The 26,894-nt window shown below is 43.1% G+C and overlaps 1 protein-coding gene across 36 annotated transcripts in view; it reads left to right on the forward strand.

Moving 5' to 3' along the window:
• Nucleotides 1–26,894, forward strand: part of LOC141739324 (poly(rC)-binding protein 3-like) — a 539,898-nt gene that overhangs the window by 468,859 nt on the left and 44,145 nt on the right. For 19 of the 36 annotated variants that reach the window (XM_074576357.1, XM_074576359.1, XM_074576355.1 and 16 more), the window contains 5 exons: nt 3,055–3,213; nt 17,363–17,386; nt 17,485–17,517; nt 20,673–20,789; nt 26,120–26,251. In XM_074576357.1, coding sequence (XP_074432458.1) covers nt 3,136–3,213; nt 17,363–17,386; nt 17,485–17,517; nt 20,673–20,789; nt 26,120–26,251 — 384 coding nt within the window. In that variant the 5' untranslated portion in view covers nt 3,055–3,135. Of the gene's footprint in view, nt 1–3,054; nt 3,228–17,362; nt 17,387–17,484; nt 17,518–20,672; nt 20,790–26,119; nt 26,252–26,894 lie in introns of all 36 variants that reach the window. The other 17 variants (XM_074576386.1, XM_074576388.1, XM_074576387.1 and 14 more) reach the window with 1 other exon arrangement.

Here is a 26,894-nt window from a genome sequence, read left to right on the forward strand (position 1 = left end):
TCGGTACCAAGTGCCAGAGTTTGAGCTTGCTGGGAGGAGGGGCAAAGACAAAATCCTACAAAAAAAAAAAATAGATGGCAGTGATATTTTTAACAATATCTGCAGTGGAACCTTATTTTTAACCTCTGTTTTTAAAAAGAACTCAAAAGACGTTAGCTAAAAATACAGGGGGTTTTTTTTCGGGTTTTATCTGGAAAAGGTCAGGCTTGGGAGGGGGTTGGTTTGTTATCTGGGAAAAGGCTTTCCTCCAAAATTTTTCCCAAAGTGAGCATATTGCTGTAGCATAACAGCAGTAAAAGGCCATGGCAACTGTAAATCTCTGTCTAGTCTGGGATGATTTTTCCCATATGGGAATACCTTTCAGTAGAAACATAGCTGTACCTTCATCATTAAATTTTGGTCCACAGAAGGTCTTAAATACCTTACTTCTACTTGAAATGCATCCGTTATGTGAAATCTTCCAACCCTAAGCTACCATGGGTTTATGGAGATCTCAGATGGACAGTATTGCTCCCATAAAGTCCAGAATGCCAAGATGTATTTCAGTGTTTATGTACCAAAGTGCTCCTGTTTGGCATTTTGGGGTGGAGTTTTTTGGCCAAGCTGAGCAGAAACTGCTTGAGCTGTCAGAGCCAGAGCATTTCCCTCAGCAAGCAGCAAGAAGCAGGTGAGCGACATGGGACCATTCCCTTCCTTAGCCTGGGAACAACCACAGTCTCCTCGTCTGCTCCTCCCTCTGCACTTGTCAGAGGAGACTCTTATGGTCACCCACTTGCAGATTTTGCTGTGAATCCCGGTCTAACCTTAAAGAAGCAGAATACAACCCAGTGTCTTCCTCTCTTATTTCCTACTGGCTGCCTTGGGACATTTTCCTCTCACCCTCTTGCAGGCATGGTGCGTCAGAGGCATGGCCAGGCTGCTTCTGTCTCTGCCTTCTCATCCAGGCACCTTACTTCTCTTCTGCTTTTTTCCATGCCGATAGGTGATGTGTAAGATGGGTGGTAAGCCTAGAGATGTGGAATATAAGGGATTTATTTCAGTGGCTGTGGTCTGGGTGAGAGAGCATAGGGTATGAAATACGCTAAGCCCATGCTGGGTTAGGAAGGGTCAGCCCTGCCAGTGGAGCAGGTAGATGGGAGCTGCTCTGTGGTCATGACTCGTGAATTTTAGGAAGGAGGAGTTTAAGTTACTCTTCCTCCCTCTTTGCCTCTACTCCTCAAGCATGTCTGCCTCCTGTTCTTGCAGTCACCAGAGGCACAGAAGCTCTCTGTGGTCCTAAGTACTCCTGCAGAGACTTGAGAGAAAACTCTCATCTTCCAGTGTATTTCCCAGTGGCAACACCATCAGGAATGGCTTGGCCACTTGCAGGCTCAGGCTGAAATAAGAAGCATCAGCCGTCAGAGGAGTGACTTTCTGGGGTGGTCTTCACGTAATACACAGAGGGAAAATTGTCTCACAAGGGAACATGACAATCAGCAGGTTTAAAACAGATAAAGTGGAGCACTTTTCCCCCACACTAATAATGAATCTGTAAGACCAGAACTTTTGAACACTAGAAATATGGATTCAAGAAGGGATTAGACCAATTAATGGAGGGCTGGTCCACCAATGGCTATTGCGAATGCTGGTCTGGGTGCCGTCTCTTAGAAGACCCTGAATCACTGATTGCCGGCAGCTCACGTGGTGTATCAGGGATGGCTCCATGCATGTGTCTTGTGCTCTTTCTTTAAGCATTGCTGTTGACTTCTCCGACAGGTAACATGCTCAGCTAAGATGGGGTTTACTTTAGTCTAGTATGTCAGTGCTTAGTGGCTCTTAAGACAGAGTTTAACCAGTTGGTAAAACAGTCTGCGTGATGCTACTGCCTGCGTTTTCAGGGGAGTGGTCTCGTAGGTCCCTCCAGTAGTTCAGACCCATGCCTGAGCAGTCTCCACAAGGGGACAACAGCCTGCCACCCTGGTGGGACACTGCTGTGCACCCGGAGCCACAAAATGGTTGTCACTGGGGGTGATCATTAGCCAGTGCCCAAGCTAGCCCAAGTTTTGGGAAGCTCCAAGATGCAAAGCTCATAGGGTTGTCATTAATAAAAGATGGTTACGGAGGGGTCTGATGTCTGTTTAAGGTTTTTATGCTCTATAAGATAGGCCTGAAAAGGACAAAATCAAATATGGACTCTCTAAGCCTTTTCTACTGTGGAATTTGCCTGCCTTTGGTAATATTCATTCCTGCCCCCAGTTTTGTTTGTACTGATAAATATCTTTGCATTAATAAACTCATAATGCATCTTGTTTATCCCTTCAAAGCCAGCCCTTGGAGCTTTCATGAATATTTTAGGGTATTTATGGCATTGTAAATGACTGAAAATCTGCAATTTGTCATTAGGAATTAAGAAAAATCTTCCTTCTACTTAGGGCTGAAGCACAGCTTTGGCCTTTGAGGGACTGAGCCACCTCTGGGCCTGGTAGACAAAAACAAAGTCAGACAGTGCCCAGATTTACAGCAGCAAGTGGCTCTTCGTTACTCAGATGTCTTTGATAATGTGTCATCCGCTGCTGCTGGCAGGGATCAGTATTTAGGCTCAGAATTAATTTCTCTCTTGCTGGAGAGAAAACAAAAATATCTCTTCTGCAAGAGTTAAAAAAAAAAAAAGAAAGAGGTAGTAACAGGGAGAGAAATGAAAACAGCACCAGGCATATGTAAAAATGCATATATATATATATATATATATGGTATATACATCCTGCAAGGTTTAACAGAAAGTGTTGTTTAGAAGAAAACATTGTATTTCACTCTCTAGTGTTCTGTACTTTCAGCTTTGAGGTTACAGGATGTTAAAAGAATTTTTAAGGTTTCAAAAGGGAGTTTATTTGTAATTGGTGAAGGGCTAAAGAGTTGGTTGGGGAGGGATAATAATCAAAGGAGCCTTTTCAGCACTAAACTGTAGTCCAGAAAATCAAAGGGAGGAATGTTAATTGGTTTGTACAACATGATATTCTCAGTTCAGAGTAGCTTAAGCCACTCAATGGTACTTTTTCTTTTTTTCTGTCTTCGTAGGTTGATTGAGTGAAAAGAAAAAAGAGGAAAAAAAAAAAGAAAAACGAAGCTGCTTTCAAGTATTGAAGATACAAGGCCAGGATGAACACGAAGGACACAAAAGTGACTGAAGGAGGTCTCAATGTCACGCTTACCATACGCCTTCTCATGCATGGCAAGGTGAAGCATTTTCTGTTGCCCCAGCAGTTGCCTGTGTATCGCGCGAGTGTGCAGTTACCGTCGCAGCCTGACAGTGGCATTGAGTCACACTCCTCCGACTTGAGTCAAAAGCACCATTGCCACCACCGAAAAATCACCCCCTGCCTTTCGAGGCATCGTACTTAAGTTTGCGCTGCAGCCCAAGTTCATTGGCACAAACCCTGCTTGTAACAAACCCCTTTTGGGCAGATCCAGAGGCCAAAAAAGAGTTCTTTCATTGATCGTCAGCCAAATTTGGCAGGCCCTTGAGTAAGGCTGACCTGCGTACGGCTTGCCTCTCTCTTTGCTTACCAGATTTTGCAGGGTTTTATTTTTTAAGATACCAGAACATTGACATATGTGAAATAATTGCCACAGAATTACTGTCTATTTCTGTTGAACGCAAATGGGATGGTTCTTCGTTAGTCCGATGTAGCATCTTATTAGAGCGAACCCCCTGGTATACCAAGCATTCATCCAGATCCCCTGTGGGTTTGTTGTGGAAGGCTGACTGTCATTTCGTTTCTGGCCAGCGCAGCACTTAAGCATGCAGATAAGTGTGAAATCTGTGCCATGGACAAAGTGCCAATTCAGTATTGTCAGCCTTAACAGTCTGATAGCTGTTTATTTCACGTTGCCAGATCACAAAATGGGCTTTAAATTAAAAAGCACGTTTCATAGGTTTGTTTGTATTATCTTCATCGGGCAGCACCAGGCATTTTTAGGCTTAATGAATGGATGTTACGTAAAGGAGATGGGGTTGGCTCTTTCTTAACAACAGACAGTGAATATCTATATATAACTCTGGAGATCAAATTTGTATACATAAATCTAAAAAGTATTTTTACTCCTTAAATTTAATTTAATAGCTAAAAATGCATTTACACTATAAAACAGCGCATGCTTTCAACCTGTGGCATGAACACCCATATGATATACCCATAGCACAAGAAGGAGCACACTGTGTTTTACTGATGAGGTGGCTAAGAATCACAGAATCACAGAATGGTTCAGGTTAGAAGGGACCTTAAAGATCATCTAGTCCCAACCCCCTTGCCCTGGGCAGGGACACCTCCCGCTAGACCAGGCTGCTCAAAGCCCCATCCAGCCTGGCCTTGAACACTTCCAGGGATGGGGCATCCACAACTTCCCTGGGCAACCTGTTCCAGTGTCTCACCACCCTCACAGTAAAGAATTTCTTCCTGATATCCAGTCTAAATCTCCCCTCTTTCAGTTTGAAGCCATTACCCCTTGACCTATCACTGCACTCCCTGATAAAGAGTCCCTCCCCATCTCTCCTGTAGGCGCCCTTTAGGTACTGGAAGGCTGCTGTAAGGTCTCTCTGGAGCCTTCTCTTCTCTAGGCTGAACAGCCCCAGCTCTCTCAGCCTGTCCTCATAGCATAGGTGCTCCAGCAGCATAATGAGAAGTATGAGGGGGTACAGTTTAAGTTTGCAAATTAAAAAACTCAAAAGTTGCATTATGCTACATCAAATTATGTATTTTCTCATAAACGATCCAACTATTTTGTTTGGTTTCTTTCCCCCTGAAATATTCAGCTTCAGGCAGGCATCTGGTATGTAATATGTGCATCATAAATAGGGATCTGTCAAACAAATTTAATAACAGTCTCTCTTACCAAACCCACCTAAAATCTGTGCACGTGTCGGCACTGAAAATTAGGTCTTAGGGATTGATTCTACTGGGTTCTGGTCCCAGTCCAGAAAAGTGGTTGAAACACATCCTTTTCCTGGTGGGTGCAAGTAGTCCTACTGGTCTCCAACAAATTCCCATGTGCTAGGTGTGCTTTGCTGTGCTTCTTTCAGAATCGTGCCATTAAAGCAAAAATCAAGTATTTATCATTTTCAGGACATTTCAGTTAAATTGTGGGCTAGTGGTTTTTTGAAACAAAAGATAAGTAATCAGAAATGAAATTAGAAAAAGCTAATTTTCTGTGTTAAACATCGATGACTCTGTGTGCAACCACTTTTAACAGTAATGGATGTTATATGTCCAATCTTCAATGCATATGTAGCCCCAAGGGTCTAAATTAAACCCATAAAAGCTACAAAGTTCAAATTTTAAGTGTGAGTGTACCATGCATCCTCAGTTAACAAGGCACAATGGGTATACAGTTAACTCTGCTATGCTCTAATCATGTATCCTATTGTGCCTAGGTATTGCAAAGAGTACATTAAATCAGAATTTATTTTGGTGATAAAAGTCAGACCCTTACGGTTTCTTTCATGTTACTTCTGTGAATTAGAAATGCTAATATAGAGGAATGAAGGATATCTGAGTCAATACGAACTCAGTGTGAGACGGTCACTCTGAAAGCTGCACGTGCCCCTGAAAAAGAAGAAGAAACACGTTTCTAGGCTCTTCCTTAAGATTTGTTGTGTTATTGACATCAGTGGAAACTGCTGATCTCTAATTAGTATTTCTAGACAAAACAATTAACTGAAGCAGAGCTTGGGCTGTAAATAACTGATCATAACTTGAAAGAGAAGAGGGGAATTAAAAGGTTGTTTTTAAAAATAACAGTGGCAAACCGGATTCAGTTAGATAATTTTAGAGTAAGATCATTTTAAAGTTATTTATTTATTTATGAATGTGTTTCATGGAACTATGAGGGTCTATCCCCACTAACCTTAACTCTGTCTCTAAACTTTTATTTCCAGTGTACCTTTGCCTAGAGGAGGTCTATGTGCTTTGTGATATTTACGTTCATTTTGATTGAAAGTCCGTAACTTGGGCTACCATGCTTAGTTATCTTGTCTGTAAGTCCTGCAGACTTAGGAAATTTTCAGTGTGTATGTTTCGTGTGATTTGTATAAGGGCTTTAAGTCAAGGATGGGCATCTTAATTATGCAATTAAGCTAAATTCTGTACCTGCAGACAGAAAAATCAGGATATGTATGAACAGGCAGACCTCCGTGAGAGGGTAGGGAATAAAAAAAGCATCATCAACAACAACAAACAAAACAAGTAGCAAAAACCAAAGCCAACATTAGTGCCTGGTGACAAAAGAATGGATGGGAACAGTCCTGAGCTCCGCAGGAACCCAGGGCCAGTGCCTCCCTGCAGGTAGGACACCTCTCATCAGCTCCTTTGCTGTATCTTGCTTTGGGGAGAGAGGGGCTGTAGGTCCAGCTGAGCTCCTGCAGGGCTCAGCCCTACCGAAGAGCCTCCTGTCAAAGAGTCTGGGATGGCCACTTGGAGGACCAGCTCAGCCACTCCTCCGCAGCACAGGAAGATTTGGGAGCAGCTGGCTGACAACAAGGCAAGGCACAGCCTCGATTCTCTCAGGGCAGAGAATATGATATTAAGGGAGGGCAACAACTTTTTGATCTGTGGAAGCAGGAAAAAGGCTAACCACTGTGAGCTATAAGAGGTTAACCTCAGGGTCAATGTTGCCGGGGCCTGATATGAAAGGTGTTCTCCTGAGCCAGGATTTCAGAGGGTGTGTGATGGTGTAAGACGACGGGCTTGATTTTCATCTTGCACCGTGTTACCTCAGTAAAAAGTTATGATGGTGTGACAGCCCTGAAGAGAGAGTAACCAGGAGCAACACAGAGCATTTCACATACTTTCCTGTGATGAATTAGAGGGTAGGTGTTAGGAAATATGCTACAAGGGCCGTGCTCAGATGTTCTTCACATCCACAGAGAAGCAACTGCCTCTGTTTGCAGGGAATTTTAAGAGCAAAATTAGGAAAAACTTAGGCAGATCTGTGAGGAGGGGAGGAAGCTACCTGAGTATGCCGCAGCATTCGTCACTGGAGGTTTTTAAGGACAAGTCAGAGAAAAATAAATACATCCCATAAAGCTGCAGTGGCACTGCAGCCTCTGCTGCCCAGGACGTTTGTTGACTGAGTTACCTGAATGCTGCTCTGGAGAGGGCAGGAACGGAAGGGCCTTTTTTAAGCATGTGCAGGAGTTGGATATGTAGAGTATATTAAATAATGCAGAGATGCATTTTCATCTTTTATTAACGAGAAAGATGCACCACATTAAGGAATAAAGCCGTTTCATGCATTTCAGTAGAGAAAAACAGGGAATATGGGCTGGGGCTGTTTACATTGCCCTACTTCTGTGGTTTCCATCTAATTCCTGCTGTTTCTTGAAGTAAAATAAGCAAAATCACAGTGTAGGGCAGAGGCGTGAATGGGTACGGATATTTTATTACCTTTGTCTACTTTAGAAGTATAATTTCTGGGCAGGAGTAGAATATTCCAGGGATTGCAAGATTTCTGCTTCCAGCGAAGGCAAAAGTGGCAGCATTTACCCAGATTAGATCCACATTTTTGAAGGGCTTAAGGAACACAAATTGACTGTGTGTGCGCATTCATGGGCAAACAGTCCCCAGCTATCAGAGCCCTCTGTAAGGACAGGCAGAGCTCAGGCTCCAAAAGAAATGCGCATTTCACTTTTTGTTCTTTTTTTATTTTTTGTCAAAATCAAACTTCCTTTGGCTATCTGCATGTTCTAGGGTCTTTGATGGAGCTCGATGTTTCTCTCTTACTGTTCCTTGCTTACTTTTTGCTGAATTTTTTATTCCTATGACTTGTGGCTGGGTTTTTTTCTTGCTTACTGCCACAGGTAATGAGATTGTAAGATTGTGAAAAATCATAACCTTTCCCACAGGTATCTGCCAACATACCTTAGTGCTTGACATCTGCAGTGCTCTTGTTCTTGTCCTGGTCAGTTCATGCCCAGAAATAAATAACTCTTGAAAAAGCACCTACTTTGACTATACTGGACAACGATTACATGATTTTGGACTGGTTTGGATTTGTACACAGCCAGTGTTAACAGGCTGATTAAGACCCTAGAGACTCACCATTAAAGGTTAATTTTAGGTGCGGATGGTAAAGAGACTGTGCCGGTAGAAAGATGTTAAATTTCAGGATAGCAGCTTAGTGGAGATTTAAAAGTTGGGTCTGTGAGGTGGAACAGGAGAAAATGTTCAAATGTGCCAGCATGGAAAGGGCAGCAGGGTCACGAATCCACTTTGGTCTCCACCTCATAGTGGTGGCACAAGCTTCTCTGCTTCCTTCCACCAGTACAAGCCTGAAGAAGAAAAAAATGCATCATTTCCAAAGGAATCGCATGAAGGTGTCCACCGATTAAACCATATTGGGTGCAGTGAAGTCGGCAAGAAACCGAAGTAGAATATATTAACATATTCAAGTCTAAGGAGTCTTTTAGAGAAAGGGGAAGGAGTTCAGAAATAGAAAACAAAATAGCTTAATAAAGTCAGACGGTTAGGAAGAACAAGGAAATAATTTGCAGGTAGGATGGAGGAGGGAAGGGAAAACTGGCAGGGATGTAGGACTCTTGCCAAATACTGAGAGGTGTAAATTGGAGAGTTGAGGCAATTAACTTTAGAAGGTAATTTAGAAGATACATGTTCAGTGAGAGAAGGAAATCTGGAAAGCATAAAACGCTGAAAGGCATCAGATGTGGCAGCGTCTAGAGAGTGGCACAGTTGGGATATGCTGGGGTTGGAAAGACAAGCTATTGCAGCAAAAGCATACGCAATTTTGGATGTATAGCGTTGGTGCGCGGTGGGGCAAAGACGGTAATTACCTTACTGTTCTTCTGGCAAAATCACACCTGCGGTTGTCTGCTTAGCAGCAGGCGCCACGCGTGTGAGTGATGTTGAAGACTGAGCAGAGGGGGAATTTGCAGAAAAATAACCAAGTTTTAGGATGCTGAGGAGACTGTGTCTACCTTTCTTCAGACATTCTCGTAAACACCTGGAGAGCATAAATACGAGTGCAATTGACTGTCGTTATTTTGAATGATACAAGTGCTTGTGACTGGAAATAAGAGGACAAAATATATTTTTGAAAATAAATCCTGATAAGGGAATCCCAAAAGAAATTCCTGGTATTGAGATTTTTATGAGGTTCTGGAAGTCTCCTAAGCAGATTTTAAACATGTCTGGGGAAGAGCAGCACACGTACTATGTAGAATGTATAACCTGCATTGATGGAAGAAAGATATGATGACTGAGCGAAGCTTTTCCTTCCCTGATACCGTTTGCTCAATGATACGTTTCTCATCATTTCAGCAGCAGTGAATTAGAAAAATGTACCTGCAGTCAAATGTTCAGGTTTGGACAAAACCCTATGAGTGCCTTGATTTTTAGGCACTAAACTTACAGTAATCACAGCATAATTTTAGATGCTCTGAGGAACTCTTATCTCCCGATGGTTTCAGCAGGATCAGTGGCTGCCTTGTGGCACTGGAAGGACTGGTTACAGCGGACTTACATCCAGCTTCAGTGGTGACTTTCAGACATGTTGGTGATTATTTTACGATGCTATATATAGAATTTTTTACAAGAAAAAGAAAGAAAATTTAGACTTGACACACTTAACAGTTCAAATATAGACAGAATAAAAAATAAATAAAATTGCCATTTTCATCAATGTAGGTAATATAGTTTTAGCATCAGGGATTTTTCTTCGTGGCCACTTTTTTGTGCCCGCTTAATTACCCCCTGAAAGACTGTGAAGCAGGCACAGAAATAATTTTCCCCCGTCTTGAAGGTAGTGCCCTTCTCCTTCCCCATTTGTTTATTTTTTACTTATTAAAATGTAGAATACAACAAAGTAGCTTTAAGAATCACCTTGTCAGTAATTTAATCCAAGCCGTAAAATGCCAGCCTAGCCAATGTTTGTTCTGTTCTTTCTAGTTTCCACGAACACTGTCAGGGTATTATGAGGATTGACTGTCCTGCCTATTGCTATTATAGTTCTTGTTTTGTTTGTTTGCATTACTGTGGTACCTAAGAGCTCTAGTCACGGAACAAAGCTCTGTGTGCAAATACGCAACACAAGATGGATCTCCTCTTAGTGTGTTTGTAGTAACAGCTGAGAGTTTCTCACTAACCTAAAAAAATCAACGGAAAGAACAGAAGTCCATTTCCCCCAGCCCCTGAGCACTGTGTGTCCTCAAAAACAATCATCTCCATAGCTGAATTTTCCCACTTCTGTCAAACAGAATCTCCCCATCGGTCAACAGCTGTAATGAGCTGAGGTTGCAGAAGGCACGTGCCCTACTCAGTGCTGCTGCTTCAGCATCACAGGCAGAGGGACAAGTGAAGGGACAGAAACGGTTTTCAGTTTGGTTTTTTGGGGGAAGGCTGGGAGGTTTGGTGTAGCATTGAATGTAAATTGGTTACCCATCTGCTATCAAAAAGCAAATGAGAAATGCCCATTGGCACAGCTGCCCAAAAAATGGTAGATGGACCTGTGGAAGATTCATAACACTGACATCTCCATCAGAAAGACCGTAATTTGAAGGTTTCCTCATACACGGTCACATTGGTTGAAGCGTGAGGAAACAGTGTGCTGAGATCTGTCTCAGTAAGGGCTTGGACTGCAGTGCCTTACTAAATTAGGGCTGTTAGCATCAGACAGTGCCTACTGAAGCATCACCTAGGAACATGAGATCTCCCGGGTCAGTGAGGCTAATCCCACATAATCCCAGAACACAAATCAGACTCTCAGTTTATCGAAGGCAGATGCTTGTTCCCTGAGGTAGACACGTTACATCATGTTTCCCAAAACTGACTAAGGCTTTTGTGCCAGCCTTTGAAAAATGCTGATGCCCCGCGTGCTCCATGCAAACACATTGTTCAGAACATCTTCATGCAACATGTTCCTGGGGTCTGCCGTGCAAGCGTCTTCATGATCTTGTGCAAGTATCGGCAACTCTATCCTCAGAACAAGGCAAAGAGAGAGAGAGTTGAGTTGTGTTATGCCTCTTCACGGATGGGAGAAAGACAACTGCTGCTGGTCTAGAAAACTTTTTCAGCGCAGATGTTGTTTGCTGTTGCCAGGATCCTTCCTTGTCTCATGACGGATGTGCTTCCCCACCATGGAAAGCTGTATTTCTTTTCTTTCAATGTTTTTCTAGCAGGCTTTTTTTGTTTGCAGAGTCCAGTCCTGCTGGTTCTACCTTATCCTTGCTCGTAGAAAGCAGGTAGATGTATGCAATCAAAGCATTGCCTGAATGAACTGCAGGCTTTAAGGTGTGGCCTGTGTTTTGTCAGATGCTTTGGGGTGAAAGTATATATTCTTATATTATTTCTTAAAAGGGCTTTCCTTCTGGACGTGGCTTTATCTCAGAGCTCCTGTGAGGTTGGTGTTCCATTTGCCCTGTAGCACTGATAATAGAAGCTGCATGCCCCATGGTAATAGAGTAAGGCCTGTGCTTTTATATGGTCTTGGAATAGCTAGCCATTTTGTTTTGATTTCCTGGGTTACGGTAATTATTAAATTAGCCTCGCACTTAGAAAAATTATGGAATTTCACATGTTATGTTTACAGATTGAAGGTTAATCTTTATACCAAGGTTTGTTACGCCTCTTGTTTTCTCAACATGACTAATTTCTTTCTCTTGTTATTCAAAAGGCACACCAGATAATTGATGAGGAAATAGCTTTCTCCTACAGCCTATTTTATATCTTTGTGTTGTCATTCCCACCATCAAGACCCCTACAAATGCCTTGGCTTGCAGACTTCTCTGCTGCCACCTTTTGTTCTGCTGGTGCTGCTTTGCCCTCACCGCAGATGGTGCAAAAAAGTGCACAAATGGCTTTCTGCTTTGTGGTGGGCCCACTGCTCACCAAGTGTTCATTAAGAGTAAAACTCACCCCATTCATGTGAATGACATATGGAAATAATATTAGATGCTGCATTTCAGCCTGAAAGAAAGCATCCCCTGTTTTTACCATTGCCTTTTCTCAAGTTATCTGCAATTAATTGGGTGGTTGGCTAGAAATATACTTTATTGATACTGAGCAGTCTTCCAGTGCTTGTTGGTGAGGTTCACCTGTTGTTATTTTATCTGCTTTATTAGAAATTACGTACTAAAGAGAATCATAGACATAAACCAACTCAAGATTTATTTTCGGGCTATCGGAAGTCAGTATGTAAATTTCAAATTTTTCTGGGGTTTTCCAAAATGATCCTGTTGGAGCCCAAGTGTGAGACTGTCCTGCTTGAGATACTGTCACCTGGAGATATGGCCTTTGGAAGGCATTACCTGGGCTGGGTACTCTGCGCAAGCTGAAACTCAGGACCCTTTGATGAATCTCAAGATAGACACCCCAAATTGCTGTCATTTCTCAAAGGGAAGTTCATCTCTGTCTCTTTGGTGCCTGTATGTATGTGTTGACTTTGCACACAAATATATAAGTGTGTGTGTGTGTGTGTATGCATATGTATCAGTGGATGTAGGCACGCACAAACTTGCAGCTTTTAGGAGGCATCCTATTTATCCAGCACAGTTGCCGTGGCATATCTGCTTCTTGACAGGCAGGTGTTTATATGTTGAGGCCGAGGAGCTTGGGTAGTACTTTTAGCTCTGGCATCAGTCTGTTGGGTTGCCTTGGACTTGTTTTTCCTCCCTCTGAGCTTTAGTTCCCCCATTTATAACTTCTTTTTTTTGTGCACTGCTTTTCGATCATCTGTTGAAGTGTGATTATATGAACCCAGTAATTGTTATCATATAACTTATTTTCTCACTGTGTTTACGTGTAGATGTTTAGTCAATAAATCAATGTGAAATTGATCATAAATACTTACCTTTAGCTTATATTCCTGAGCGCTGGAAAAGAGCCAATAGTTCAAGAGGTATTAGTATATTCTAGAAGGCAATTATTTGTGAGAATAGCTAAATCAGACTCCTGTCTGACCTACACTGAGGCTGAATTTGACATCAACCGTAGGATTCCTCTCACCAAATTTCAGGTACCTTAGTGTCAGTCTAGGCTTCTTCTGCTGTAGATGGAGAAAGCGGAAACCCTCGGGAGCACGCTTCTTCCCTCCTCTTTTAGGAACAAAACATCCCCCATTATCTCTCTCCCTGGGCCGCAGAGGAAGCTGTGTGCCTGGCTTGCACTAGACTCCTAACTTTTAATGAACTGATGTAGGTGACAGACATCCCATCCTTTCAGGCTTATGCAGTTGACTACAGCACAGTTTGGTCCCTGGCAGATTCAGAAACGTTTTCTGAAGAAGATAAAGCCCTCAAAGTAACCTTGGCAAGAAATACTGGTAAAACTGGAGTGTCGTGAAAATTATGTTAGGTATCTCATTAAGCACTAAATGTAATTTAGGGTGATATAAGAATCTATATGAAACAAATATTGTATTGTATAAAGAAACATTAAAGGTTTGAGGAAGTAGCGTTGGTAGTTTGGCTCATTCTCATTGGAGAATGAGGCGTGAAGAATCTTCTGATTTAATCCATGGCAGAAGTAGGTTTCTCATCATAATTAAAGACATGATGTGTTGTCACCAGTACTTACAGGAGCTTTCCTAGAAACAGCTAAGGTGCCAAAAAAGTGACCCATTTAGAACCATTCTAGATTTATTCTTTTTTTTTTTTAGTAATTGGTATGGATCAAAAATTCTAGAAAAATTAGGAATATCCATGTGAAGTTAATGTTTCTGTCTCTCGCCTTGAGCCCTTCCCTCACATTTCCAAGCAGAATCACAGCTCCCAGTGCAGGGGTGGAGGTGGCGTTTGCTTGGATATTTCGAAACTCCTGGAGGATGTTTGCCTCCTTACAGAATAAGCTTTAAATTCACCCTTTGAGGAGGGGAACATTTGAAGTACTCCATAGAATTACAGTGACATTTCCTAGCATGTTCCAAGGAACTGGTCACCAGTATCGTTGAAATATTTTTTCTCAGTGGGATTCACACTGCTCATTTGCTCAGTTCTTCAGCAGCTTGTACTCTTTGGTAATAACAAGGTGATGATCTGTCAGGTAGAATTCCTGTCCTCACTGAAATCAGTAGCAAAAATCCCATAGACTTCGGTCTCAAGCAGCTTGAGAATCCTAATATTTTATGCGATATGTTGCTTGTTTAAATACTCCCGATTTCCTTGTTTGAAATAGACCGTCTTTTTTCCTAAGGCGACGAACGGTATATTGCTTTTCTGTTTCCAAAGCAAAAGTATCTTTTCGTATTTCCGGAGAAGACAACTTTGTACTTATTAGCCATGACCCATCCATACATTTCTGAAAGAACGGCATCTGTCATTAAGACCCAGGATGATCAAATGGATTGGGACAGATTTCATACTAAGTGTATACCGGTGGAGCCCTGCAGGTTCACGACCAGACCTACAGCTTCTAATGAAACTTCAGATATACAACAACTGGAATTATACCACAGACTGAAATAAGATTGCTTGCCCATAGCAATTGAAACACAATATGCTCACCCATAGCAAAAGGTCCTTCTACCTCCTAAGAATCTCTTTTATGAAAAAAAATATTTCTGAAAGCTGCGACTGAGAAGAATGGAAAAAGTTTTCAAGGCAAAACTGCTGAATGTGCTGAGTGAGCAGATAGGAACTACTGGACACAAGGGGTTCCCAAGGCTTATCATCATCGAGAGTCTTACTCCCTGTGTTGTTTAATCCCATTCAACAGTTACAGGCAGGTTGGCAAAGTTACAGTGATAATACAAAGCAAAAAGTAACATCTTAAAAATTTTGTGGAATGGGTGTCCCAAATTTGTGTCGCTGCTAACAAAAAAGCTGCACCTCATTAGAGAGCCTGCACAGCACGTCTCAGCCACAGGCTGTCTCAGCCATGGGAAAAGGCGTGACCCAAACCCACATATTAAGAGACACAGGATAATTTGGTCACAAGACACAAAACTGCAGCGAGTTCACTTTATTCATTCCTCTTCTCACAGAGCTGCTTCTTTGCATTGTATGTGCAGATGTACAGAGGTCTCGCCATCCCAGATGGACACAGGGAGCTTTAGCAAGAGCAGTCGCACAGCTGTGTGACGTGTAAAGGTCTACTGTACATCAGCCAGCAGAACTATAAGTTTGCAAAGAAGATGCCTCTGGAAGATTTGCTATGCCTGTCTGGACAATATCTGTTCTCTGGTCAGGATGTACAAGAGAGCAGAATCCCATCTTGGAAGAGGGGTAGGAAGGGAAATAAAAACAGGAAATGGGAAACAGAAAAAGTGAAGTTTGAAAATAAACTTGAGAAAGGGCCTCACTGGGTTGAGGAACTTTGTGGCTAGTTAGGCATTGACTTCAGTGGGTATAAGGCTGTGCTTGAGGAATCACAGACCAATGGAGGTTGGGAGGAACCCCCAAAGGTCTCCAGTCTGGTTTCCTGAATCAAGCACATCCCATTAGAGCAGGTTACTCAGGGCCTTGTCCAGACCGGGTTTGGACACCTTCAAGGATGGAGGCTCCACAGCTTCCCTGGTTCCAATGTCCAGCCATACCCATGGTAAAAAATTTTTTCCTCATATTGAGTAGGAATTTGATGTTGCAACTTGCTTTCCTTATTGTACACCACAATAAGATCCCCCCAAGTCTTCCCTTCCTAAGGGTGAACAAACGCAGTTCTCTCAGCCTCTCCTCGTTATGCGCTGTGCTCTGGTCCCCTGACCATCTTGGTGGCCCTGCATTGGATTCACTTCAGTGTGTCCTTGTCTGTCTTGTACTAGAAGCCCAAAACAGGACATGATCATCCAGGCATGGACTGACAAACACAAGGAGAAGGTGAGGATCATTAGCCCCGTCCTGCTGGCTACGCTCTTACTAATAGAGCCCAGCGTTGGGTTGATCAGGGATGCACTGCTGATGCACTCGTGTACTCATGTTGGAGTTGTGCATTGGGACTCTCAGGACTTTTTCTGCAAAGCCAGTTTGTATGTAACAAGTTTTTGCCCAGCTTGTCCTGCCGTATGGGCTTGTTCCATCCCAGACATGGGGCTTTTCATTTGCCTTTGTTGTACTCCCTGAGGTTTCCCTCAGCCCGCTTCTCCAGCCTGTCGGGGTGACTCCAAATAGCAGCCTTGTCCAGCAGTGTATTGACTGTTCCCCCAAGTCAGGTGTTACCTGCAGACTTGCAGATTATGCAAAGGAACCATGTGCCAACATTCTTCATTGAGATAGGTCTTCTTCTCGATGAGAAGTCTTTATATATTGTGAGCAGGATGTGGGGAGTTGCAAGCACAAACAGCTTCATATTACGAGCTTACAAATAACATCCTGGTGAGAAATAGCTCTCTCAAAGTCACTCTAAGTAGTCCTCTACTGCAGGGGAAGTTAGTACCACTTTATCATGAATCCATCATTGGATAGAGCAATGGAGAACAATTTCTTAAATCTTACTCTTCGTGCTGTGTTTCAGAATGGGTCAGACTTAAGTGTATAGACTGGGGGAGGCGGGGCAGGGGAACTGTATGTCCTATGTCTGGGACAGATGAGCCGTGTGAGACGGTCTTTAACCATTGAAGTAGATTTCACAATCTGAGTATAGAAGAGGAGTTTGTGTTCCTTTAGCTGGTCTCCTCTCCATCAGATGGTGTCCAGTCTGATGTCATACCCTCATGATTTGTGTAACGTGTCCAGACTATTCATTTTAGAGTTATTAGCTTCATTTTTGCTACCTGTTGGTTTTATGCACTGAGTTTTTAACCCTTGGGATGATGCCAGGACTGCCAGATTGTTCCCGTGCGGTATGTTCATACTGACATTTCTTAGTATTTTCTGTCCCTTCATGGACGGTTGTGGGAGCCCGGTAGCAATTCCCAAATCCCTAAAAAGTGATTAGCAATTATTATTCTGTAAGTGCTTAATAGGGAGATTAAGACAGGCCACCAGGTGTTTACGCAATAACAGTCGGTAGCATGGAAATTCAGCTCTAGCTATTACATGGTGTAAAGAGGGTAAATGCCTGCCTCAGAGATCAGCGCTTATTTTGATGCTTGTATTATATGCCATTTTCTCTAGCAGGTTGTGCAGTTCTATTATTTCTGAACTTTTCATTCCCTGATAGGGGTTTATCTGTGTTTATAGTAGCAGGATTGATTTGTAACCGCGAGATCAGCTTCTGTTAAAGGTGTTTTTCTTGCACAATCAGTAAGCTGCAAAGCTGCATTTTTAGTCCACCCCTTTGGATCTAACATGGCATATTTGTATACAGCAGCAATGGAAGGGGGGTAGGCTTCACATTGCGGGTTTGAAATAAGTGATAGTGAAATAGCATAGGAGCAGAGCAAATGCTCTTTGGTAGCAAGTCGTATCATTCACAATGTCTTTTTCGTTTTTTTTCTGTTTCAGGAGGTTGGAAGCATTATCGGAAAGGTCAGGAAATTACTTTCTCTCTTTATTTTCATGTCAAAATATTGTATATCAGTTCGCTTCATCGGCCCAGGCTAACTTTTTTTCTGTTTCTTTAACAGAAAGGTGAAACAGTTAAGAAGATGAGGGAGGAGGTAAGACAAGCCTTGATGTCTTTACTTGCCTTTCTTTCCAGCTGCGAGAACAGGGAAATTCAGCGTGTACAGACCGACACTGCCATCAAGTGGGCAGTTCGTTTAACATCACCATTCTTTACAAGTGGTGATGTATAAATGCGCCGGCCTAAATTAAACACTGCTGTTAGCATAACCTCCTTATCGCCACAGCAGTCTGGAGCCTGTCATTCCCATAGCAATATGCCTGCTGCTGCCTTGTCTCAGGAACAGCTCAGCCAGCATGAGTCTGTGCATTAAAACCACGGTCTCTTACTTTAGCATACCAAGATCAGTCCTGCGCGTAGCTTGGCCTCTTGGTAGAGAGCTTCCAAAATCTGAAACCGAGCATTAGGCTGAGGCTGCGTAAAGTTTGAGGGTAGACACAAGCTTCAGCGGAGCTGGCGCCAGACTCGCATAAACCAAAGTATCCCTCTGCCATGTCTTGGCAAAGCCTTAACTTTTCATTGTTTTGCAGCTGTGCGTAGGATGTGGATGGGGTAGACCTGCACACCCGCCATTCACATCCTTTGAAAAGGCTGTAAACAGAAAAAGGCTAACTAAAACATGGCACTGCATAAACCTCAGTCTCCCCAGTGTCTGCAGGCCTCTTTCCCTGCCACGGAGCAAGCTGCACCGTCTTCAGAGGATCGTGCCCAGGTGGGGGTTGCAGACCCACACTTGTCCTGCAAGGCAGCACATCATACCTGGAGATCCGTGTGATTCTCCTCCTTTGAAGCAAGCGCTAAAAGCATAAGTCGAAAGACAAATTATACTCTTTAAAACTTAAGGATTGCAAAGCGTATAGAGAATGCCTCAAGAAAAGTCAATTTGGTTCTGGTAAATATGCAGTACATTACTATGTCAGCTGGTTTGTTGTTTTACTCACTGATAGAAGGTCTGTGGCAGGGAAATCTCAAAGTATTTGTAGTAAAGAAAATTGCTGAGATCCATCTTTAAATATACACAATAGGGAGTTCATTGTCAGGCGGAATGAGTTCAGAGCTCCTTCTTTGATGATAAGAGCTTTCACCCGTGTTTTCACACATAAGTACTTAAAAAAAGATACAAGAAAAAAATGTTTCCAATATACTAAGTAATCCTGCCAGTTGATTAAACACATTTTATTTTAATTATTAATTATGATCATGGGCAGATATCTTTGGATATAAATTGCACAGAAGGGAAGCTATCTCCAGGCTTCTTTATATCAGCACAGGAATAAGAGGCTGTCTCTCCACATGATGATAACTTGGTCCTCCTATAAATGACTACCCTCTTCAGTACTTCTTTAAAAGCAAAATGAAACTTTATTTTGACTTTCCTGACAGATGTGGCAAGTTGCATGCCATCTTTATGGAATTAAATGCAACTTTGTCTTGTTCTGTCATTGAGGGTAAGTCAGAGACAACTTCTTTAGAAAAAACCTTGGTTCTGCGCCCTGCAGTTGTTAACTTCCTACACAAATATGGAGGCCACCACATAACATTTTAATTGCTATAGCTCTGCTTTGAGTGGTCATCTATTGCAGGAATAACATCTGTGAAGGCTGGTTGCCGCTGATCCAAGGTGGAGCGATCTTTCAGACAAGCTCCCATGGCTCTGGTTTCAAAGGAAGAGCTGTGCTTTGGGTGAAGGTGGCCGTAGGGCAGGCAGGCCTGCCTGCCGCAGACAGATCTGCCCGGCATGGCTCCTGGTGTGCTCTCTGCTGGGCTGAGTCCCAACAGCACCGACATTGTGTGTGGTGGTTGCGGCCGGAGGTTGCCACCAGAATGAAGGAGCCCTGGGCCCTGATCTCCTTCCTGATCCAGTGCTAATGTTTGATGAGTGCTAGTCCTACTCTGGTTGGCCTGTCAGAAGTGCCTGCTGCCATTTCTTGTCATAGAATTGTAGAATGGTTTGGGTTGTAAGGGACCTTAAAGGTCATCTAGTTCCAACCCCCCTGCCATGGGCAGGGACACCTCCCACTAGACCAGGCTGCTCAAAGCCTGGCCTTGAACACCTCCAGGGATGAAGCATCCTTATCTATGAACACTGAGTATGTCTGCCAGCCGAGTCTGTAGCAGCAAGATTTTCCGATCAGTAGCGTTGTTGGCTTTTTTTCTTGTTATGTTTGGTTGCTGTCACATGGAGAAATAGGATATCTTGCTGTTGAGCAGCTGTAAGCACATGAATAAGGGCTCAGACACACAGCACGTTGGCTGATTCCTGGCAACCCTGAAGGCAAAGGGCCAAATCAACCCAGATTATCTCATGTTTGCTACAGGCCCAGATCCTCGAGAAGGTCAGTGCCTGTGGATGTGTTGAGGCTCTGATGACTTGCATTAACACATTTCTGTGCCTGAAACCTCAGGGAAAGCATAGAGTGGGTCTTACCTGAACTGGATTTGATCATTATCTACACCAAGGTCCTCTTAAATATATTTATACCTGGCTTAGGTGTTTTCTCTGCACTGCCACAGTGGTATAAAGGGGACTAAGTATACCCGAGACCTGACCAAGTATACCCATCCTGGCTTGTTTCCAAGACTATGGCTTCTAACTCCTTCCAACAGGGTCCTTGCCTTAAGGAGATAACACCGTTACTGTTGCCTGTCCTACCACTACTCCTTTAAAGGGTTTTTCATTGCGTATTAATTGACTGCCTTCACATGAGACACATCTATAAGTCACCTTCTCCACAGTGCGAAGCAATTCCCCCGCTAGATAGATCGAGCCCTGCCTTTGGGTCTCCAAACCAGGGAGGCGCAGCTTTCCTGAGAGATGTTGGTGCTCCCTGGAGACAACAACCTTGTCTGAAATTCTGCATCTCCGTTCCTACTTAAGGTTAACCCTGCAAGAGGGAAGGGGAAAGACTTGATTATGCAATTATTCACGACTTTGATTTACAGAGGCGTTACTTGCACACAACGATGAAGGCTGTATAAGTATTTACCCAGACAGAATCCGGCTTCCCGCAGTTAGATGAATTTTTGGAGTGTGATCAGTTTATGCTGAAATTATATGATGTTGGGGCTGCAGTTGTAGTGGAGGGAATTAAATGCCACATGATATTCCTTCCCAAACTATATCCCTAATCCTACTTATTTTGCTCCCTGGGAAGTATAAATTTGAAAAATATTTGTTCTTTTTGACAGAGTGGTGCTCGAATCAATATTTCAGAAGGCTCCTGTCCAGAGAGAATTGTGACAATAACAGGCCCAACAGATGCGATTTTTAAAGCTTTTTCTATGATTGCACTAAAATTTGAAGAGGTAAGCAAATAAAATACGTTTTTTTCGCTCTTCAAGTTGAAATACAAACACTGTTTGAATTTTCTCATGTTTGCTTTAATGTTAAATATGATTTGTTTAATGTTCTATTTAATAGCAATGAAAGTGGCTGTATTTTTATAAATGCTTTTGGCAGTAACGCTGAAGAAAAATAATGGGTCAATTTACAAGCTGTTTGATCATTTCTTTTGCTTTTTGGAGGCTTCAGGGAAAAGCAATTGCTTCTAGTAATGTGCACTAATGGTAGGAAAAATGTCTTGGAAAATTTCTGGTCCCATTGTGGGTTTGATTTGAAAAGAATAATTGCCTAACTTTTAGCTCTGCTTTTATATGATTCCATTTGGTATTGATGTAAATTTTATATATGTCAAAAGGAATGTGTAACTCATTATCTGGAAAATTTTTATTTTAAAAACAAACTGTATGATTACCAATTACCAAATACCATATTTAAAGCTTGGCTTTTAAAATTAATTAAAATAAGGGCACTAAGAGTAAGTGAGGCAAGAGCTCAATTTACTGTAGAATAACCATTCTGTGCAGACGCGTACGCAGAGTGCTGGGATCTCCTCAAGTTTCATGGACCAACTACAATTAGATATGGTCACCACTGTAATGGGAAACCTCACAGAAAAGACAGCAGACTACAGAACATGAACCCTGGTCACCTAGGAGAGGTTTTAGCTCCCTCTGCTTTTGAAAGTCCTACGTCTCCTGTCCTCTCTGGAAAGACAGAGGCCCCTACAGAAGGCAATTCGCATTCTCCTAAAGGACTGAACCACCTGCAGCAGGAGAAAGGGGCTGCGTCTTGCCATCGATGATTAAACTAGAGGGATGTGAATCCCTTTCTTAAGAGTACTTATTTCTCCAAGTCGGCGAGGTTAGTCTCCACATCTCCCCATAGCACTGGGAGATGCTGGCATTGGTGGGAAGTGTCAGCGTGTGCCTTTATTTAGCCATGGGGATTGTTCACATTTAGAGCAACAGGACTAGAAGAGAGCTTGTGGGTCATCAGATGCAGCTGTCTTCTAACATAAGCAGTATGTCTTGCGGCTTGCAACTTCACAGCATGATCAACAACTAGTTAGAATTTTTTCTGTTTCCTAATATCGGATCCACAACCTCCGTTCTCTGACAATTAGGCACCTTCTTTTCACTCCTCACCTGAATTTATTCATGAACAGTTAATGCAGCTTTGTTTCTGTGCCAGCACTGGCCATTAGTTTAAATAATTCTTGCCTTTCCATCCCTGAGGATTCCGCTTTTAGACGTATTTTTAGAAACCAGTTTTATCCCCTCACACCCTTGCTTTTGCCAGAGTAAGGGACCAACCTCAGTGTTTCAGAGGATGCATTCCCCAACCGCTCTCCTGACTCTAGTAGTCCCTTCTACCTTTTTCCTGTTACAGTTCATGTTAAATGCGCGTGTTAATTGTGGACAGGTTGCAAATGAAGTCCCGCGAGGTCTTATTTAATGGCGCTAACAGTCCCCTGTCCTCGTTACCGTCCTGACATATCCCTACCACTGCTGGAAAAGCCTCACCTCCTACTTGTGTAATGTTTTGCACACAACCATGCTGTGCCGGGCAGGATTCCCCAGCTCCTGCTCAGGTGTTTTCCGTGGGAACCTCTTTGGTCTCAGCAGACATTCCTGTCGGACCCCAAACAAATGGCCCTTTTTTTCATACTGCGAATGTTTATCCCATTTATATTTCTCTGATCCTTCATGGGTTTTCAGATCTTCCTGTGTGATATTCCAATCTTTCAACATGTTGATAAAGTACCCTGTTTTTTGTGGCATGGTACATTTTATAGGAATGCTGATTTTTTTTTTCTGTACCAGTTATTAATGAGGTAATAATGATTTTGAGGTTGAATCCTGCAAAACCACGCAAGTAGTTCTGCCCAGCCCAATATTAAAACCACCTATTGTCATCTCTTTCTCAGCTTTATCTCCTACCCATCTTGTACCAGTCCCTGTTTCTTCTAGCTTAAGAGGCAGCTTCATAGCCTCCAATCCACAGAGACCTGGAGAGAGCAGTCTTTCTGCTTCCTGCACGCAAACCATGTTCTACTTAAGGCCTTATCCTGAAAAATGCAAAGAGAATCATTAACAGACATAATCCCTGCCAGTTCCCACCAAAACGTGTACCCAGTGGAAATAACATTGCATTTCTCATAAAGACATTGAATACTGCACAGCATGGGATCCCCACCCCACCACCCAACACGACGTTTTTGAAAGTGCTATAACTAGCAATAGGCAAAGAAATCTGAAATTCAGGCATCTGACTGGATTTTATGCTTATTTACCCTTGTAGATTTTAGAGGGTAGTCTGGACTTTTCATGTGGATATTATGGCACTCCCTGCAGATTATATATTCTGAAATATCTGTATTGAGATTTAATATAATTGGCTTCTGGTATGTTAAAAAGAGGAGTGGTAAAGAAAAATGTCTCATACAATCGGTTAGGTTTCCTGTAATTATTCCTGTTCAATAAAATGAGGTAACTGTAGCACTTCGGAGGCAAAATAAAGTACTGTTTCAGATATTATGAAGGAGCTAGCAACCAAATGTTATTTTTCACGCTTATCTTTCTGTTGGAGATTTCTTCAGCCATTTCAAAAATGGAAAATCCCAGAACAGACAGTGCCTGGCCCAGCTCTGGTTCTCGCAGCTACCTTCAAGCAGAACAAAAAAAGATGCAGGTGTGAGGCTGCAGCTTTGAGGGATTGTTTTGGTATTTGTTTTGCGTGCCCACGTGAAGCATTTTGACAGGAAGCCCTTGAACCCTGAATTTCAACCCTACAGTTATATAGCTGGGGATAAGCAGGTCTAGGAAGACATGGGAGCCCTGGAATGCTTTTCTAACGTTAGCAAAAATCTCAAAACGCATCAGACAGAAAAAAACGAAGATCTGGAGGAGTGTTCTCTGTGAGGTTGCTCCGCAGCCTTGTATCACTCTGCTTTGACAACCTTCCTAATCAAAGTTGATTTTCTAGCAGCCTGATGATGAATGTACAAGCTAGGTAGGTAATTACATAAACAACTAAAGTATTCACCATAGAGGAAAAAGAGAGTTGTTAAAAAAATGGCACTAACCCAGGCAGACCACTGCTGGAGAGGACAATTTAGAGCAGTCATTTCCAGACTGGAGGCTGAGACCCAAGAAATGCAGCTGTAATTTCACTGGTGAGTGGGGCGGCTCTGGTTTTGGGTATAAATATGCATAATCTACTGGAAGCAAGTGGTAATTAAGTGCTGGAAAACCAGCAGGCAGAGCTCAGCGGTCAGACTTTCTCCAAAGAAATAAGTTTGGCAAAATTTTTGTTCATTTGCAAACGCTTATGAAGAAATTACTCAGCTTTAGAAATAAGGAGCACATAAAGGCAAGGTGACAAAAGCAGCTGAGATGATGCCTTTTTGACAAATACTAACTCCTGCTGCTACAACTAAGGTAAATCTTGTGGGTGGTCATGACCAAGTGAGGAGCCGCCTCACAGACTTGTCATACTTGCTGTGAATATTGGCGGGTTTAACGTTTCATTTAGAAACCAGGAAAGAAGAATTTTGATACGTTTTTCCCCGGAGGTTTGGTAGGTTTCTGAGCTGCCAGGCTTGCGTGCCTTGGGAAGCCTTAGACACTGTGACTCTGGGGTGCCAGGAGCTAAGGATGCTGCAAGGTTTCAACACTGGGAGCTGGTTCTCCCACCACTTCCAGCTCCCAGTCGGCCCATGCTGGCCGAGCAGCAGCCCGGGCAAGCGGGCAGAAAGCCACACAAGCTCCAGCTCTAGTGTCTGCCAGAGCCCCGAGGAAATGGATGCAGTGCCACAGGCAGTAAGAGGGGAAAGAAACAGGAATCTCCCAGTTTGAAAGACGGCTGTTCCATGAGAAAGTTCCCAGCCAACCCTACTTGGGAGCCTGCAGTTTTGGAGGGGATTTCTCTCCATTCATTTCTCTTTTGTTGTGTTTTTAAGCTGGAATGGTACCGCTACAGGTGTGCTGATGAGCCTGCATTTTTATGTTTTGCTCTTTTTAAACGATGAGGAAAAAATAAAGAGAATAGTGGCTTCCAATTTTTGTGAAGTGCTTTTGAAAGCGATAAGTGCAGTGAAAGCTTTCAGGACAGGCCAGATATGCTATGGAAGTGGGAGACATTATCAGGGTTCTGCTGGGTGGCTGAAGAGGGGTTCTTTACCTACATGTGGATGATTGTGTGCCTCCACCTGACAGAAACATGACAGAGTGAGATGGCATCATCCGGCTGAAAAATCGGCATGACTTGGGGTTTATTTCAGATACATGGGTGCTGCAAAAATCAGTTATCCCTTTCACTTCATTTTGGATTGCAATCTCTCACTGACATGGGGACTAAACAAAATATGAGTTACTGGCTGGCAGAGGAATGATTTGATAGCTGTCTTGTGGCGTGCAGCAATGCCTCATTCCGTTCAGGATTTTTTTCTCTTCTTTGAAGCCAAGCAAGGTCGCACGGAGCCATTTATTGGATGCAAGAATGCTGCCGTCAGAAATGCAGAGGTGCTGTAGGAATCAGTGCTGGGGTCACTGAGCTTCCATGCCGGTTCAGCAAGGCATGCAGAGTTGTTTAAAGTACTTTTTCTCTTTTTTTTTTTTTTTTTTTTAATTTGAGGTCCTGACCACACAGTATAGGCAATTTATTTATTTTTTTAACAAGCAGTAGTGTTGATAAGCAAGAATGTAGGGAATCACATCAGTTCTGTCTGCTGGAACTCTTGTTGCATCATAAATGAGTTAAATGAATATGAAATGCATGTTTGCCCTCATTCCTGCCCGAATCTTTTTGGGTAGCGTTTCCGTGAAGGGTGTAATAGCTGTGCCGTGCCACCTCACAGACGGATAAGATGGTCCTTTCCGCTCACAGCTAGTGTTGGCAAATTGAGATTCTCACGAGCTGTTGGACAGGTGCCCTGCAGCTTGTGGCTTTTCTTTGCCATCCTAAGAGCTCGCAACAGCATCCCATCGATCAGGGGGAAGATAAGCTTTATCCTTTCCTCTGTGATAAAGACTTTAGAGGGATTGTTTTGTCTTGCCTGGAAGATTTTGAACAGACGAAATACATTTAAAACAGTGTAAACCTTGCAACAAGTAGTATATTGAAATGCTCATGAGAACGTACAGTGTAGTCTCATTGGATAATGAGGTACATGGACACAGGTTACATTACTCCCTAGGTCTCCAGGAACAGCTCGGGTGTTTACTCCGAGCCCTTCAGTGCTTTCCAGGAATGACAGATCCTCCACTAATTCTCACTGACATTGTGATTGCAGGACATAAACACTTCAATGACAAACAGCACGGTGACAAGCAAACCCCCGGTAACGCTGCGGCTCGTCGTCCCGGCAAGTCAGTGTGGATCCCTTATAGGAAAAGGAGGTTCCAAAATCAAGGAAATCAGGGAGGTAAGTTTTGGGATGTCTGCCAGGAACCCTGGCTAGCTCGGTGTCCTACCGCAGCCGTTTAAAACAGTGTGCCCTGCCAGCATCATCCATGGCGCTTCGCTCATCGCACAAACAGGAGCATGGGCTGTTCAGCCTGGAGAAGAGAAGGTGCCGGGGAGACCTTATAGCAGCCTTCCAGTACCCGAAGGGGGCCTACAGGAGAGATGGGGAGGGACTCTTTATCAGGGAGTGTAATGACAGGACAAGGGGTAACAGTTTCAAACTGAAAGAGGGGGGATCTATATTGGATATTAGGAAGAAATTCTTTACTGTGAGGGTGGTGAGGCACTGGAACAGGTTGCCCAGGGAAGCTGTGGATGCCCCATCCCTGGAAGTGTTCAAGGCCAGGCTGGATGGGGCTTTGAGCAGCCTGGTCTAGTGGGAGGTGTCCCTGCCCATGGCAGGGGGGATGGAACTACATGACCTTTAAGGTCCCTTCCAACCCACACCATTCCGTGATTCTGTGTGCTGAGTGAAAAGCCTGGAAAAGCCTTCCTCTGGGGGAAGCAGGGGTCCAGAACAGCTGTACCCTTCTACCTTCCTTGAAGCTAAAGACCGTATGTGAACTAAAGAAACAGCTTTACAAGGTATTAGTCTTTGAGGC

Source organism: Larus michahellis, chromosome 2 (genome assembly GCF_964199755.1).
Source record: "Larus michahellis chromosome 2, bLarMic1.1, whole genome shotgun sequence".
Classification (NCBI taxonomy): domain Eukaryota; kingdom Metazoa; phylum Chordata; class Aves; order Charadriiformes; family Laridae; genus Larus; species Larus michahellis.